This window comes from Anabas testudineus, chromosome 17, assembly GCF_900324465.2.
Source record: "Anabas testudineus chromosome 17, fAnaTes1.2, whole genome shotgun sequence".
In the NCBI taxonomy this organism is placed as follows: domain Eukaryota; kingdom Metazoa; phylum Chordata; class Actinopteri; order Anabantiformes; family Anabantidae; genus Anabas; species Anabas testudineus.
In genome coordinates, this window is record NC_046626.1 from 20880595 (window position 1) to 20899104 (window position 18510).

At 41.6% G+C, this 18510-nt stretch overlaps 1 protein-coding gene across 12 annotated transcripts in view; it reads left to right on the forward strand.

Moving 5' to 3' along the window:
* LOC113172001 (partitioning defective 3 homolog) overlaps positions 1-18510 on the forward strand; it is a 179438-nt gene that overhangs the window by 17436 nt on the left and 143492 nt on the right. For 11 of the 12 annotated variants that reach the window (XM_026374766.1, XM_026374770.1, XM_026374767.1 and 8 more), the window contains exon 2: positions 9792-9893. In XM_026374766.1, the coding sequence (XP_026230551.1) occupies positions 9792-9893 (102 nt within the window). Of the gene's footprint in view, positions 1-184; positions 257-9791; positions 9894-18510 lie in introns of those variants that run through there. The other variant, XM_026374772.1, reaches the window with a different exon arrangement.

Below are 18510 nucleotides of genomic sequence, written 5' to 3' on the forward strand. Positions count from 1 at the left end.
ATGTACTCAACAGACTACACACATACACGGTTATATAAAATGTCACAAACTCACACATGCAGACTTGTAGCTGCACACGTGATTCTATAGATGCATAAAACTACTTGTGCACACAGGTTGTCTGTGACATTGTTTGCTGTGTTAGCTGCTGCACGGGACGAGGATCGGAGGATTGTATGTAGTTTTAAGGTGCACTGAGATGCAGAAACACCACCGTGCTATCAAGAAGCGACTCAAACTGCAGTCAGCAAGCCAGGTACGTTTGACCTTTGGTGCTTCACACTGGCTTTTATTATCAGTTTGTGTTTGTAGTGGTGCTGCTGCCCAGTTAAAAAGCTCATGTGCCACTGCTGTGTTTTATGACAGCACTGTTATGTATTCAGCTCTATCTAGAGTTACTGCTACGGTCATGTTTTCATATACACATTGAGTGTCCTGAGTTGAGCTGCAGGATGTGAATCTTAACAGATCCAGACTCTGGTTAATCATCATAAAAACTAATATGGTTCTCACCAGTTTTCAAAAATGGTCAATGAAAGTGATTGTAAATGAATTGAATCTAGAACCACATATTAAAGTGACTCTGGTATGGGAGACAATCTGATTAAGGCTGCTTCCACTGTAATGTGATTATAGTGGTCTTATGTCTAAAACAATGACTCTGATATTGGAGAGATGAACAAATGTCTTACCAGCAAAGTCACTTTGCAGGTGGGTCCAGAAGAAAACTAATTCCTCCTTCAGGGAATCAATAGAGGACAACAAACATGCCTAATTGATGCTATTATACTGCCCTTGTGTCCCTGTCTTCCCTATTCTGAAGGCAGCGTTCAGTTGTGCTTTGCAAAAATGGGTCTGTAATGGATGGCAGCACTCAGAGGATCAAATGTCTCAGCTGATCTTATGACTGGTTTCCAGTTCACCTGAACCTCTGGTTCCATCTCTGCCTTTTTGTCTCTTTTGCTGCTTCTCTTGTGGATTCTATAGATGTCAAATAAGAATATGGCTCTGTCCTGTTGCTTATCATACCTGGATAAACAACAAAACTGAAATTAAAATGTCTGACAGTTGAATGCCAAAGTGGACTTAACTCTGCTGATAGATCAGTGGACGTCACTCCTAAATGTGTAGTGCAGCAACTCTGTTCTGTGGGGGGCTAATCAGTTGTTGAAGCTTTACCTTCCACTCGAAATGTTTTTGTTCCACTTAAATAATTTGTACCCTCCTTAGCTTATTTATCGACTGAGCCACACGTGGACTGTTGCCAGGTTTAGTTCCCAGCCTTCTGTAAAGCTATCTTAAGAGTTTTTGGATCATCTGTTCCCACTTGGACTGTACTCGTTGTTTAAGGATTAAAAGAAGTTGGACCACAAGTGCTCTGGCAGGCAGACCTAATGGTAATGTTCTAGATTCTAGCTTCCTCTAGTTCACCAGCACAGTCTTCGCTCTGCCAAACTGACTTATTTTGACGATGAGTCAAGTCTCATCGTCATTTTTTTTTATTGTCTGTTTTTACGTCCATTGTTAAAGAGCTTGGTTTTAAATAGCAATTTTGCTGTAATTTCCTGTTCTGACGAGGTCAGAGGATTGCCTTTGCACAGAGGAATAAGTTGCTATGTCCAAAACCTCCAAACTGTCCTCTTCAATCATGTCATTTTCCACTCACCGTGCACTGAAGAAGAATTTCCTTAAATACAAAGTATGCACAGCATGTATGGCAGTATAATGAATGTACAGTGTGTTTGACAGGACAGTTAGTTTAAGGAATATGAACTCTTACACAGTGTGCCAAAAAGATTAAAATAACCACCATAATGTACTTGGTTTAGCTGCAGCCAAAGAGCACTTGGCACAGTGAGCGTGAGCCAGAGGTGGGTTGGAGTGGATCTCTGTTTTACATTATTATTAAGCTTAGTGGAGTGAAACTGACAATTTGCTCTGATAAGGCATTTATCTGTGAACATTACATGATTAGATGGTTGACAGGCTCTTCTACAGCAGAAGTAACAAACAGCTCACAAAATGTCAGCACGTGAACTTGACTGTGCCATGGTTCACTTTGAATATAGCAACCACAGTCTGCTGCTTTTGTGAGTTCCTTCAGTAATCATTAGCATTGAATTCAATTTAAATTACACTTGACAAAACGGAGAACTGATTTGACTGCTTCTCTGGTAATAAGAATGGAACTAAACAAATAACAGGAGAATAAAATCAAACGTACACTGAGTTTTTATTCAAACTCAGTAATTCAAGAGCAAAAGAAATGAACATAAACAAAAATCAGTTTTGGGTTAACATGTAGATAAAGTGAGCTACTCAGACTTTCTCTCTGTTCTCTGTTCTCTTATCTCTTTCTCGCTGCTGTTTGGTGAGAAAACATGTTCTCCCAGCTTCCTTTCTGTTTCTATTGATTACTAGCATCAGCCTGTTAATGTACAGCCTGTGTGAAGGTCATAGCAGTGATGCTCTGGAAGACGGTGGGTTCTGCTTTCACTATTACGCTGCTCGCTACTGTAGCAGGTTCAGAGTTTGTATTTACCTTATTATGCTATAATAGTTAGTTATATCATTGTCATCTGGTTGATTACAGATGACAGTATGAACCCGATCAGCAGCCATGTTTGGTGCTGTGATGGAATCCTGTTTTCAGTGTTTTATGGAAAAAGAAAGAAGGTCTTTGTGGAACAACGTGGGAATAAATATCCAACATGATGACTCAGTTTGTTTGGAGGCGAAACTGCAGGCTCATGAAATTTACCTTCTCTCTCTGTTTCTGTCTCCTGTGAGACAGGTTGTCTTCTTTACTTCCTCGCCTCTATCCATCCTCTTCATCCCTTTTTCCTCTCAGACCGCCTTGGGTTCCATTGCACAGGAGGTGGAATTGAAAGACTTGAGCCTGCATTGTGGTTGTTTTATTATTCATTGTGTTAATCAGGCTACAGGCTGTAATCTCCTGCTTTTGTCCCATCGCAAGATCCTCTTGTTCTTTTGCATTTTGCATAGCTTGCCTTTTTGTTTGATTCTGCTCATCAGATGAGTAATTTATATGACGAGGAGCTCTCGACTCCCACCTCACAATGCAAACTGTGTTTCTCTCAGGTTGAAACTGGAATAAAGGTGGTGTTGTGTGGTGGTTTTAAAGCCTAAACGCTGAATAAAATCTGATTAATGGTACCTGCCTCCGTTTTAAGTGTGCATGCAGTGTAATTTTATTTTTAGTAGTAGTAGTATGGAAAACTGTGGCTGCCTGTTGTGATCAGATACAAGCCTTCCATTGAATAGGAACAGTGTTCTGTCTGGCCCAGTGCCATTGAGGTGCTTGCTTCTGCCAGTGTTCTCTGTGATTTCACTCTGGGGTTTTTTATTTCTGAGTGAAAAGCTGCAGCATTAGTGGAGTTGAATGTAGGGACACAAGGGTGGAAGAGGGGTAGATTCCTTTGTATCTGATAGCTTTAAACCTTTACATATACCATAATGTTTGACATAGGACTCTGTGTTTTGAGTTTTCATGTGTGAGGTAGATACAACGCTCTGAAGTCTGTCTGAAAGTTTACAGATTCTTATTATTACCTTCTACAAGTAAAATGAAAGTAAAAACGCTTCATCTCTTTGTTAGTGTAGATAAGAATGTTTGGGTGAAAACTCAGTTTAACTCATTTTATATTATTTGTTATGAATAAATAGTAGTAAAGTAGTTTTTCTTTTCTTTATGGGGGAGTCAGTGATGTGAAGAGAGAAACGATGACACTGTAAGGGAAATAGTTTTGCTTCATTACAGTTACTTTCGCTTTGTTCTCAGGCTTACTGTCTGTGTTGAGAACAACTGTAATGAAGCAAAACAGTTTCCCTCTGGGATTAATAAAGTTTTTTTGAATCTTGAATTTTGAATAATGGAAAGTAATGGAAAGAAATACACAGATGAAGCCTCACAACTTGAGCACCCTCCTTCTCCGGCTCTGTTTTTGTAGCCTGCCTCCTTGATTGAAACCTCCCACCCCTGCTTCTCTGAATATTTATAACTTCAGATCATAGCCTTTGCCCCGCACAGCACAGCAGGCCGGGGCAGTTGTTAATTCTCTTAAGAGTAAATGTCAAGCAGTGAGTCTGGCACATGTCCAGGCCCTTGAATTCCACTTGGCACTTACATCGGGAGGAATGTTTGGCACTTGAATTGGGCAACACTGACAGTGCTACACAGTTAATCAGAGGATGTAAACACAGACGTAGATGACAAGCTCATATGCAAATCATTTGCATGATGGGCCTTGAATTAATAACCCTAATCAAATGGGAAGTGGGATGGGATTAGTAGGTCTTTTATTCAGTTTCTAAATAGTGGAATTATTTCTTTCTGAAAGTGGCAGGTTTGAAATGGATAAATTAAATACAGCATATACTTGCAGAGTGGTTGTGAGTCCTTGTCAACATGGCACAGTAACATGTTTCTCTACAGAAATCTGTGCAGCACTGTTGTCATCCTCCTTCCGTTAAGGGATCTTTTGTTCCTTACTCGAACCTTGCACTGACCCCTCAGTGCAGGTCACACACTGTTATGGCTGTGCACACGTCTGAATATCAGGAAACATTGAAAGAGGATTTGTCTGCTGGATAAAGTTAGGTGGTAAGTCAGATATTCAGTGTTTCAACAAAGTGATCACTCACATAGACACTAGCAGGAATTTCTAAAAGGTTTGCATTAGGAGCCATTACTCAAAGATTCTACAAGTCCTTAAAGAAACAAGTAATGGTTAACCTTTATTTATCCAGGGAGGGGTCGCATTTTAAACAAGCTCGTTTCAACCTGTTTGTTCTGTTACACCTGAGTCACAAATGACAACCACACTTCTCCACTGAGCGGTACAAACCGAGCAGCCGTGGGTGGTCTACCACGCCTAGTCTGAGGATGACATGAACACAAAAACTTCATTCATAAAATCTTTTATTTTCATCTGTAACTTTCATATGGACACATTCCCGACATGCTTTTATTTTTTACAACTCACATCCCCAAGTAGCTCTAATCCCTGGTATAAAAGGTTTTACTAGTAAACAGTAGAACAAGAATACAAACAAGAATTATGTTGTCTCCTTCAGTCCAACTATTCACCATTTTGGTGGAACTGTGCAAATGAAACCAGAACAAAATAAGACTGTTAGGTGTGATTTGTGCTGAGAGAGACAATACTGTAACCACCAGATATCACACTTGTCATTAAGTGACAATAAGCCTATTGTACTTTCTTAATCTATTGTTGGTTAGTGTTCCCTGCTGCGAGGATGAAGCACGGATTGTATTAGGTTGTGTTTTTTAAGCTTTGCCACAAGATAAGTGTCACGTTGTATTAATTTTAGCAGCTTCCACCATCTTGTTGCCTTAAAGTGACTTCCTCCAGCTGGCCTTGGTTTTAAGTAAAACCTTCCCTGCAACTAATCCTAAATCTACAATCACTTAATTATTCTTTTAGATCTTCTGTGTTCCACGTCTTTTTTTGGAGGAGAGAAACTGCAGCACAATGACTTTTTTATTATTTGTAGTCATGGGAAGCAGCAGAAGAGTTTAAAACTGTGTCACAGAAAAACCTGCAGGTTAAGAGTTAGAAAAGAAATGGGTTTTGATCTGTTGTAAATCTGGATCAATGCAGCACCTCAGGGTTATAATGAGCTGGAAGACAGGATAAGGATTCCCAGAGAGGAGGTGCAGTGTTTTAAAATATGAAACGGCAGATGTGTCAAGTGTAGGACAGTGTAAACTATTATAACATACTTTTCTAAAAGAGGAAGAAGGTGACATTGATAGATACATAGAGGAAGAATGAAAACATGAACTGCAGCTGTTATTACACGTTTCTGTTTAACAGAGTTTAACAGCAAATTCTGGACAAATTATTTAGAAAACAAGTAAAATCTACAGAAAACACTGCACAAGTAGCAGCCCTGATAATCAGTGGGTGAAGTTTAGACAATGAAGAATGTAGATGTCAATTATTAACACTCAGTGATCCTCTACTGCTCATGTGATTCACTGATTCACCACTTACAGGTAGATGGAGGGAGCTGCTGTCTCAGAAAGTGTTCACCAGAGATAATCAGTTAGTAAATGATGTGCCAAAGAAGACTGAACAGCTAGCGTAACATTGTTTTAGTGCTGTCATAGCAATTAGCCATTAGCCAGAAACCCAGAAACTGTTTTCAACTGTTTATGCTCATACCATGGAACCATGAGCAGCACAGAGCCTTTCATGTGATTTAAGTGTTTTGCATAATGCAGTTGTTTATTAGATGCTTGCTCACAGCTTCACAGCTGCCACTCTGCCGCCTCGTCCTGCACGTTGTCGGTACGGTCTGAATTCGTCATGTGTCCATCTGTGCTGTCTGAGGCAGGTGACGAACCGAGGGAAGACGAAGAGTTCTCGGTGTCGGAGCCGGACCCGTCCTCAGGCGATGTGGCAGAAGGTGACGGGGAGGAAATTGTGGACAAGACGTCCTCGAAAACAATGTCGATATAGTCCTGGATGAGATTCAGCTCTGAACCAACACTGTCCAAGTCTAGGCCTGACTGATCCTCATCCTCGTACTGCAGAAAAGGAATTTTAAAACATTATCCTTGTCGGGCATTTGTCATTTATTGACATATATAATAGACAAATGAATAATTCATTATTGAGGAGAGGTGATGAAGTGACCGTCCCCTACCTGTGTGTCTATAATAGTGTTGTTGATGTAGATATGATCAAAACACAAGAGACTGTTGTGCAGGTGAACCAGCTCCTGGTAATTTGCCTCATCGTTGTCACCATCTGTCAGCTCCTTCTCAGCTTCGTGGTCACTGTCATCTGACAGGAAGTCTGAGTCGAGATCTTCCACAGACATTTTGGTGTGTACAGCTCCCTGCTGTACTTACGATGACGTGTCCATGTGTAGTAACCACAGTAAATTGACTCTGTGTTTATTGTGCTGAGCAACCGTGTGCCGCTTTGATTTGAAAACGCTTGTTGAGTTCTGAACTGCTCCTGTGTGTTCTGCAGTGAAGGTTTGTGGTTTCTTCTAAGCTGAGGATCAGTGTTTACATAATCTGAGCTGGACCGGGACCAGACTCGTGCATTCTTCAACCTTTAAGCTCAGAGAAATCAAGGGGATTCTAGAAATAGCATAATGATTTGATTCCAGAGCTTAAATTACTGTAACCCAAAACTTGTTGTAGGTGAATTCCTCTCTAATTTGCATAAAGTAAAACAAAGTCTGCCCTCATTGGCTTCAGTAGAGTTGGACAAACTGTAGTTTTGTCTCCTGCTTTTCTCCCTGTGGAATCAGTTATTTGAATTCTATACAAGTTAAACATCCACCGTCAGAACCTATTTTCCCTTTGGCCTCTTGAGCTTCCTGTTTGTTTTCTACTTTGTTTTAACGCTGCAATGCACGGATGGTTTCCCACTACACGTGTCTTTATAGCTGTAACCAAGCTGCCTGTATATGCATGGTTGGAGAAATTAATTTCTACCTAATGAATGTGAAGCCATTAACATGAAATTAAATTGAGCACACGAGAGAATCTGTTTGGTTTATTGGATGTGAAATAAATTGTCGAGCTTGCGGTCGACGTTGATTTGTTCATGGACTTCCCTTTATGTAGTGGGAGTGCAGAGCAGTGGCTGTAATGCAGCGCTGGGCCTTTCCCTGCACCATGCTGGCCTTGGCCTGCCTCCAGATCTGCTGCACCGATGAGGGCTGCAGCAGGTGAGACCTTCTTTGATCTGACTCCATATCTGTTGGAGTTTCTATGCAACACTTCAGATGAGGGCCTGTCAGATTAACATCATGGGAACCACAATTAAGTCAAGTGTACGAGTGTGAAGGATGGCGTGTATCCATTTAAAGTGGAGTTACCCACATCACAGGGCTTTGTGTGTTGTTTTCAATCTGTGCCAGCTATAACCTTGTTTACTGTGGGAATCAGTCCCGTCTTAAGTTTGGAAACATTACTTATGCTCTGAACTATTTTTACTTGGCAACAGAGTCACACACACACACACACACTTGCATTTTTTACATGTCCCGCCCTTCCCAGGCCGAACAGATACATAAGAAACCTGATATAGATATACTAAGCCCCCATGGACACACACATCAATAATATTTTAATATAAACTTTTTATATCCAAATAATGTCTGATATCAAACTCTCTGTTCAGATGTCTCAGTGAAGATCTGACACCTGATGTTTGTGTATAAATGTGTTTTTATATGTGAATGTTTGTCAGGGTTTGGCCCCTTTTACTGTGAATTAAATATATTTAAAAACAGAAAAATCAAATCAACTCATGTCATTTTCAAATGCAGGTCACAGGGTGTGAAGTCGTGTACATGCAGCTGATGTTTGAAATGCTTCACATATTGAATGTGTCTGTGTTCTTGTGCCATAAATCCATGTGATTAGTTACTGGATGACTAAAATGAGCTTCGTCATTCTAGGTTGGCCTATTTTTAATTTACATTCTCGGTTTCTGTCCTTACATCCATACATCAGTACATTCACCCCATTTTTGTGAAGGTGATATTTCAGGAACATCTTGAGAGAATTTCTTGAAATTTATCACAAACAGATTTGAACTTGAGGATGACCTGATTTCATTTCCGTCAAAGGTCGAGTCTGGAGAGACGTGCATGTAAACGGCAATGTCGTTGTTTGGCAGAGGCACAGAACTGCAATGCCGTAATTCTAGTTTGTAGACGTGTGGAAACTAGAAAGTGACGATGACAACAACAACCAGAAGTGTCTTGTTGATTTGTATTTTTACCTGAAGCTATGTTATTTAGCTTTTGATGTATATCATGATGCGTTTAAGTGTCACTCTCAGTGCGTGCCACTTGTGTGAGAGCACTGTGATGATGCCGTACAAAACAGGAAGACATTAACCGCACCCATTTCTGTCAGAGTCCAAATTGTGTCGTTAAACCCTGAGACCTCTTCTCTCTCGAGGGATACACTTACAGCAGCACAGGGATCGAGTCAGTTCGTCACACTTAGCTCCATCAGCTGAAATCCACAGGGTCTCTGGGTCACAAACCACAGCATCTGTCACAGAAGTCTGACAGTGTTGCTGACAGGAAACACCACACAAAACACTAATGTAACCCTGTGTGGATTCATTTTTATCATTCTTAGCCTTTAAATGTTTAGAAGGAGTTTTGTATAGAAGGAGTTTTGTATTTGCATTAAGTAGCATCTGAAAAATTCAGCCAAAACATTTCTCCACATAATTAATGCATTTTTTCTTTTTTCTCTAACATTTCTCTCCACTTCTATTCTTCCTCTTCTTCTTTCCCCTAACTTAGCCTTAATGTTATATTGTGAGTGACTGTCTCTCGTGAAAGCGTCTGCTGGCCTTTGCAGTGAGCTGCATGTGTTGTGTTGGACTGGAGCTGTAAACCTCAGGACTCGTCTTCCTGTTGACCCAGTAACATCTTCACGTATAACATTATTAAATGTGGAGCACACACACTGGCAGTGTTGAAGACACTCTACTCATTCTGTCTTTGTCTCCGTTGACCACTCTATAGTTTCTTCTACTCCTCCAGTGTTTGTCATTTTCTCTTCTTCCACTAGTTTCTCATCTCCACTTGTGATACTCGAGTGCGACCTTTTGCGTGTTTTTCATGGCAAAACATTTTTAGAAATGATTGGAGTAAATTATTCAGCAGGTGTGGCTGTGATTTTCCCTGAGGCCCTGATGATTGTGAGTGTTTGGTTTCCTCGGCTTTAAATGTCTCTCTGTTCTCCTCTTCTGCAGGATGCTAGTTACTGGCTGCAGGTTCACCGGTTGGAACACGGCGATGGAGGCATCCTCGACCTGGATGATGTGCTCTGTGACGTGGCTGACGACAAAGACCGGGTGAGTGATGCTCAGACATAAAAAAAAAAACCTCTCCAGTGGTTGTGAAAACTTTTGAAAATGGATCCACTGTTGTTGTGCAGATCTTCTTGTGAATATTGATGGAATCCACTATGTGTGTTTTAGTGTCAGTTGTTGTCTGTGTCGTGATCATTCACATCAGAGCCGATACCATCTGGAACTTAGATGATGTTTAGACTTATAAAATGCATCTTTATTATTATTTCTCTTTAGTGGACTTTGGTAATCACTAACACAAGAAATACAAGTGAATGGGGGCTGGCTGCACTTGAACTGCCCTGCAGTGATGATGACTTTGAAGCTTTGTGTTTATATAAAACAATTGAAGTGCATCAAATAACTGATACACGTCTCATATCTTATATATTCAGACATGATTTACTGAAATTGAATAATAAAAACTAAAGGCTGAGTTGCTTTACGACCTTGTTTTCTCCAAGGAAGAGGAAGTGCTTCCTGACCAGTCAGATAAGGGGATTTCTTTCTTATCTATATTTCTGGGCTTTCATTTATAACCCTGTTTACCATCTGTTTGATCTATAAATGATGCTATAACTGCAAATCTAAATACCAAAACGTGGGGCTGCGTCAGTGTGATTTTCTTAAGAGATGCAAAACCCTCACACAGTTAATCCTAACTGGATTTCTGCTTTTGAGCTCCACTCACCCATTTCCTGTGGTGGAACTGACATGAGGAGGTCCTGACAGACGGCCTGGACCTCAGTGTATTTCAGTAGTTACATCCCCTCAGAAATCATGTCAGCGTGATTTGTCGGAGATGAGTATTTGTTAGAGGATGTTGGAGGATTTGGAGGAGAATGTGTTTCCTTATGTGGTAGCTGCAGCTCTAAGCAACTTTGATCATGCTTGATTTCTTATGTAGATCAAAAGAACGAACTGTGGGAATGTGCTGCACAAGCTGGTGCTGGTTCTTAGTGAGCCATTCCACTACACTTAGTAATTACACAGTACTGATGTTATGAAGCTAATTTGACAGCCCTTGATGATAAAATACAGTCAGACTCTCTCTCTGAGTTAATTCTACAGCTGGAGAGAAATATTATAACTTATTCCAGAGGTTTCGTTGTGTTTTGGTGTTTGTTTTTCACACAGAGTTTCTGAAATGATTCAGAAGTTGGATTATTTCAGCTCCTTAAAGTAAAATCGAACTCAAACACAACTTTGGATTTAAGTCAAATTTGTCTATTAAGACTTATTAGACCTCTCCCTTCCTCGGTACAGTGTGGAGAATGTTTTTCACCGTTGGTGGTAGAGACATTTCACAACTATGTAAATGTTATGTTTACAGGCCTCCAGGTGTGTGTGTGTGTGTGTGTGTGTGTGTGTGTGTGTGTGTGTGTGTGTGTGTGTGTGAGAGAGCTGTCGATGTCGATGAGCTGTCAACCTGCTTCACTGTCATATCCCTACAGGTGTTTTCCACAGAACAGAATCTGTCCATTTGATACATGAACAACTCTTAATCCTGCACCGCGCTTGATGCTCTGACACCAGAGCCGCTGGCGATCACTGTATGTTTTGGGTTTTTGTACAGTTGTGTGACACTTACTTATTGAAAGGTTAAAAGTGTTAAAATGTGTTTCTGTCAGCTGCCATATATGTGACATTGATATATTTAATGAAAATAGTTAAAATACGTGTTGCATATGAGGACTGAGATGTCTGTAAATAGCTTGTTTTGAATGCCGACACTGAAAAACAGCCTCTTTAAGATATTTAGTAAGCAAAGATCCCCTCCAGACGCGCACTGGGACATCAAACTGCTCTGCTTTGACTGATACACACACACTGGTGTCTGCTGAGAGCACAGCTGTGTGACTGTTTCAGTGTGTGCATGTCAACAGGCTTTGAATTCAGCTTCTGTGTGGTGGTGTGTCTGCCGTGGATAAATGTCTGTCTGCTCCCTGTGTATGGGTGTGTGACCTCTGACCTCAGAGCAGTACTTCCTGATGTGTCTGTGATGTTTCATTGTGCTAAGCACAGCAGCTTTTGTAGGACAATTGAATTAAGTCTGGCTTTTGTATTATTGTGTTGCTCAGGACCAATTGGATTAATATGATGGATGTAAGACGTTCGTTATCTGATTCAGTCTTGGGCGTCTGTTCTGTCAGAGCACTGATTCTTCACAAGCTTCTAAAACTAAAGCAAAACTTCTTAATGTTCTTGCCACAAACTCGCAAGAATGTCTGTGAGGTTAACGATTTTAACTTAAAAACATTTTTTCAGGCCACATAAAACCCCTGAGATCTGTTTTGTTTAATGTAGCTGCTCTTTATTTTTAGAGCCACTAAATGCTGGATTTTCTCAGGCCAAGTCCACATTAGTCTGGACTTACTCTGAGTAAACAGGCAAAAATTAAGGAGTTAAACACACATGCGAGGGTGAGCAACTCCACGTGTCCTACTAAACATGACTGGTGGTCTCTTGGCAGCTGTGACTCATCTCTGCCATTCCACAAGAGCTTTTTAAAGGCTGGAAGGAATGGCTATCACACAAGGACACTTTTTATTAGCTTACACTGGATGGAAACCCAGGCTGAATGAAGAGCTCATCTTAGGCGTGTTTTTAGAATATTGCAGGGCGTGCGACTGTTTGTGCGTCTATTAAAGTGCACTTTAGTGCTAAAGTGGGTCTGGTTTTTGTACAGATATGTATCACCCATGCCAGGAAAAGGGGCAGCTTGCCCTCAGACTCGGATTGTTTTTCCAGATGCCATCTTCCCATTCGCTCATCATCCTTCCTTCCTTTTCCTCCTCTTTTTCCACCTCTCTTACCAAGTCTGCACTCTCAGCACTTTCAGAGGTACAATAACTCATCTATGACCTGTATTAACGTAGATCACTTACTGAGTGCTGCTGGGCACGTTAAACTTAGTTCATCAGGACTTTAAGTGCTCTTGTTTATAACCTTTAGTATTGAGCAACTACCTTAATTCTCTCTAATTGACTGACCTATATTCAGTGTTGTAGTGGGGTGAAGGTCAGTACGAGCTACTCTCTTGCAAATATGCACAAACTTTGCAGCTCAGTTACACACACACACACACTCTCGGACTTACCCCAGGTGTCCGGTGACAAGCTCGTCTCTACACACTGTCCTGCAGCAGTGTCACAACCCTGAATGCTGGCACCTGGGCCGTGCCAACATTCCTGTGTGTGTGTGTGTGTGTGTGTGTGTCAGGGTGTGCTGCTACACAGCTGTGGCCACTCCATCACTAACAGGACATACTGAATTCAGCTTTGTATTTGTTCGTTATCTGATCATATTTGAGGTTCAGGGTTTGTTGGTTACACTTTGTTTCTGCTTTTTTCTTATGTTCTACCTTCCTCCAGCAGCTTGTTTATAAGATAAGTTAAGATGCTTTGTTGCTATGCAGAGCTGAAGCATTCTTCTTCTGAACTATGTATTTCTCGCTTGAGTTTCACTTGTGTGTGTGTGTGTGTGTGTGTGTGTGTTTGCTCTTGATCCAGGCGATATCCTTGTCTGAGCTGAATATAGTGAAGCGTCTCGCTGTGTAGGAGACAAGCAGACAGACAGGAGGGGCCACGAGGTTAAATAAACCCAGAGGAGTTTCTTAAAACGACTCCTTCAGTCTTCTGTCACAGAATATCAACAGACAAGCCGGCTACCGGCCACATATTTGTGTGTGTGTGTGTGTGTGTGTGTGTGCGTGTGTGTGAGAGAGATATCCTTAAGGCTCAAGTGATTTGATCCCTTGACTTCTTGATCTTGCTTCTGAATAACACAGCAGTAGTGAGTGAATACTGTAGTGGTAACATCACCAGCTCCTTGTGGGACACTGGGGTTCAAATCCCGGCTGTGGTCGACCTCAAAGACCTCCTTACGTTTGCCCTGCCTACCCTCACCTCTCTTACAAGTTGCTTTAGATAAAAGCATCTTGTAAGAGTTATTTACATTAAATAACTTAATGTAAGAATCACTTCTAAAAAATAAAAATAGTAATAAAATACATCCAGCACCTTTATCACATATCAATAGTTCATTTTTAAATGATCTCAAAGTAATAAATGAATATTTTGTACACCTTTTGTCATCATTGTTATTATTCACACATGCACAGTAGGAGCTGCGATACCGTCCATGTTGATGTGCTGATGAAGAAAATTCCCCCATTTAACACTTGGAGTCAGACTAGTGCTGGGAAGTAATCCTGTCCATCATCATTTCTTAAACTGTGGTGGCGGGAGCCTCTCCCAGCATGCACTCTGTGTTAGATGAGGTGCAGCACCTAAAGAAAGTGACCTCCCTCTATTTACAGCACTGAGTCTGTTTTAGCTGACACCTGGGACACACTGAAGTGTTAACATGTATTGATCCCGTGTTTCCGATTGGCTCCTTTGTTGTGTCTGTTGTTGGTATTGATTTTCTTAGTGCTCGCACACAGTCACACACACACACACACACACAGGCAGACAGAGGTGCTGTGAAATCCAAAACCCACTAGCAGTGTTGCTGCAGACGCTGACACATGCTGAATATTGAGATTTTTCTGATTTGAAACCAGTAATTTCAGGAAGAAAGGGGAGTATCTCTGCGGTGAGGGGAAGTGGAACTTGTCCTTGTCAGTCTACATTATGACCTGCACTGCGTTTGTCTTGGAACAGAGCAGCCAGTGCAGCATTCTCTGGTGTCTTGGTGCCACCTGAGCCGCCCCCCGCTCAACGAGTCCACCTAAAGACGGAAAAGCACTCCAAACCTCCTTTTGAAGCCATTTAGGGAGATACAGTAGATAGCATAGATTGTGCTGTTGTGAGTAGGATTTCGGTCTGGACGAGTGCCTCTGTGGTGCTCCTCCAATAACAACATGATTGGGATGGATGGGAGGTCAGCCAAAACCTGTGGTGGTTTAAAAAAAAAGGAAACATCTGAAACCTCTCACATACTGAAATTCAGACTGTAGCTTGCGAGTGATAATTTCTGGTTGTGGTTGGCGCTCCTTTGTGTGTTGCGGTTGCTCTGTTTTTCAAGCTGCTGCTGCCATAAAGAGAAAATGCATCATTTCCTGTGCGGTCCAGTTTTTTTATTTTCAAACATGGAAACTCCTCTCAGACAAAGTGAATTCTACAGTTTCTACCTGTCTTTGACTGTGTCTCACATGGAGGGACGTTGTTCTTCCACGACGCCACGCCCGGCCGACTCCTCCTTCAGCCCTCGGTGATCTTCCTGAGCGAGTGTTAGTGATGACCTCATTTATTCCAGGCTAGCCCTCGTTCACCCCCTCCTCATTCCTTTCCTTCTTCCCTCTCTCCAGCCCCCTAATGAGAACAAGATGACAACTTAATGCGAGACTCAGCTATGGTGACACAGATCTTCTCTCTAAGAGGCAGACATAGAAGGGACTACTAGAAATGCTGTGAATTCACATTTGTGTGTGTGTGTGTTTTTACAGAAATGAGGGGACAACAACTAATGTTGGAAGGTCCTCAAATATTCTATCCAATAAAAAGTCCAAAAACAAATAACCAAATAACAAAAAGCAGGAATTCAGATTGCATTTTAATCACATTGTTGGTGTTTTACTTTCTTCGACTGTTGTCAGTTTGCTTCTAAAATATTACAACTTAAAGATGTGGAATGTTGATAATAGTGGCAACATGCAAAACACCAGAGAGATGATTGCTTCAGCACTAATCTTAACACGAAACAGGCGGAGAGTGAATATACGTTATGTGCATATTAGGCGAGAAATAGATTGAGAAGATAGAAAAACAGTCCACAGAGACCTTGAAGTGCCAGGATTTGTACTCCTGTCCTGGTTACCATTAACTGTAATTAATAGCATGTTCATATGTTGTGTGTATTATCACCCTGAAGCAGTGTAAATGAAATTCTTCAGTGTGTTTTTGTCTTGTAACTACAATGGTTTTGTAACATCTACCAACAAGCTCTCACTTCTTTATCTGGAGGGCACTTGGCAAAGCAAACTTCAAAAATCTTCATTTCTAAAGATCATTAAATGATCTTCTTGATACAGGTTTATTACATGACATGTAAGTGCCTCATGAACTGGAAGCGTTCCTTTTCTGTCCGAACAAGCCTGTGTTCTTTATAATATATAAATCATTAAGATGAATTTCGATCGAGCAAAATACATTTCTCAAACTGCCACATGTTTCAACACATAAAGAAATGTTGCAGAAAATGTTTAAAAGCTGTTTGAACTGCTGAGTTGTTCCCACTGATGCTCTCCAACAGTCTGCCTCTTGTGCTCTGCAAAAACAGTGGTACCACTCACCCTGCTGATGAATGCAAGGCCTCAAGGAAGCTGCCCAGGAGGCTAAAGGCGGCTCATGGGTATATCTATAAAAAACGGGTGTGACGCTGCCTTTTGGGGTGTTTGTTGCTGTGATACAGCAGGAGGGGATGGAAACACATCACAGAATGCATGTTGTGATGTTGTGTGCTCACACAAAAGCATGAATATGACCTGAAGTGGGATAATCAACGAGAAAACCACTGAGCAAAGTGTGTGATGGTCTTGGACGTCATCAAGTGTTTGGCTTGCACCAGTTACTGAAGGCAACTTGATTCAGTGCAATATCAAAACAGAAAGATGGCCATCTGCATGACTCTCTGCCATTTACAGTTAGATGTAAGGATTATAGGGCGTGGATAATGCATGACAGCTACTTTGCAAGAGAAACACCTTCTCTGTTTATCCTGTAATTGGTAAAACATTACCTGTAGGATGTTTTCCAGGAACCTGTGTAAGTATTGACAGCAAAATATTAGCTTTTAGAAAATGATGGCAGCTGTAAATATAAAAGAAATGTAAAATACAGTGTTAGCAGGGATGTTATTCACAGCGCTTTAAGGAGTCATTACTCTCTCACACACACTTAAGCAGTCTCAGCATTTCACCTTGAGTAGTTGTCACCCACACAAACCTTGAGTCACGATTAGTCCAGTGTGTGTGTGTGTGTGTGTCCAGGTGCTTGAATGTTTGCATGTTAACTGCATTGTGGGTTCTTGTGTGTTTGTCGTGATTGATTACAGCCTGTATGTGCAGACACATGAACTCACAGTGCCCATAATCACGCAGGTTAGCGGTGAGGTAAGCGTCGCAGGCTGTCATCTCCTTCTGTGGTAACGGGCTGAGGCAGCTTCAGTTCTCTTCCTCCCTCTGCTTTGGTCAGGGCTCAGCGGCCAGAGAAATCCAAAACACCCCTGAGCTCGACATCACCTTACATGGACAAGTAGAAACGAAGCCATGTGATATTAACATTTTTTACTATTAGCTTAACCACTTAGTTAATGTTATAGGCTCAGCACACGGAGATGTGCCCCATCCACAGCAGCTGGAGAAGGCTGAAAGGGCGATCTGGGTCATGTCTAAACTGTTGATCCCAATGTTTCCCCTTAACTTTAAATTCAGTGATGAGGACCGTACGATGCAGATGTAAACCAGCGAATTGATTCAGTCAGTGCAGAAATACCTGGGACGTTCACAAGGTAGCAACATCTCGTTTTAGCTCAGATACGCTCCAGTATCCTGCACCAATATTAGTTCAGTACCACCTAGCAGTAATGCAGACTCGTCTATCAGTGGCACCAGGAGCTTTCAACATGATAACTAAATTCGGACCCATCAAAAATAGAGGGGGGGCTCTTTTTGTGTTCACGTTAAGCTGAAAAAGTCGATCATGGCACAGAGACTGCCAGCGTGCAGACAGACAGAAATTCACCTGTCAACAACAACAACAGCTGCTGTAGAGGAGGAGGAGAGTTATTCTGGAAACTGTTGGTGATGTGATGCTGGAGGTCAGTGGATCCGTCCCGCCTTCAGAGGTTTTATCTTAATTATGGTGAGAAAGGTGTCGGGAGCAGTCAGCATGAGTATCAGGATTAATGCAGCTCACAATGGATGTACCGTGTGTGTGTGTGTGTGTGTGTGTGTGTCAATGAGATTAGGCCTCCCCCTCCTCTCCTCATCTATTCATTCTCTTCTATCTTTTCTCATCCATCACTTCCTCCTGTCATCCTTCTTTGTTCCGTCAGTGATTTTCTTACTCTCTCTTGGCTGAACCACGTTGTTCTTGACTTGGACCTTATTGGGTAATTATTTGAATTTGCTGATGCAGAAGTGCAGAATGTCTTTGACTGGAATACTCCTCATGTTTAAAGCTTCAACCATCGCAGCACTGAGGAATTATTACAGAGGCCTTCTTCTGCCCTCTTGTGGTTTGTTTGTGTTGGTGCACCGTGCCCTCAGTTCTTTTTTTCCCAGACCTCCCAGCTCACTCATACTCAGAAAATCTTTTTTGTCTTCTCTGTTTCATGAACCGTTTGAACAGGTGGAGGTCAGCAGCCTCCAGAAACCTGCTGACTCCTTCCTGCTGCACACTTTGGGTGCCTCATCAGCTCTAATCAAAGATGCTAATTTTGACAGTTTGACACAATCTATAAGATATTTATCACAGTTGAAACAGTCATGGGAACCCTGCTTCCCCTTTTTAAAGCTTTGTTAGAGTCAGTAACGCTGTTTCACTTTGTTCTGTCAGAGGAGGGCAGTACCACACAGCGCTGGATCGCCTGAGCATGGAAAAATCCTGTGGTA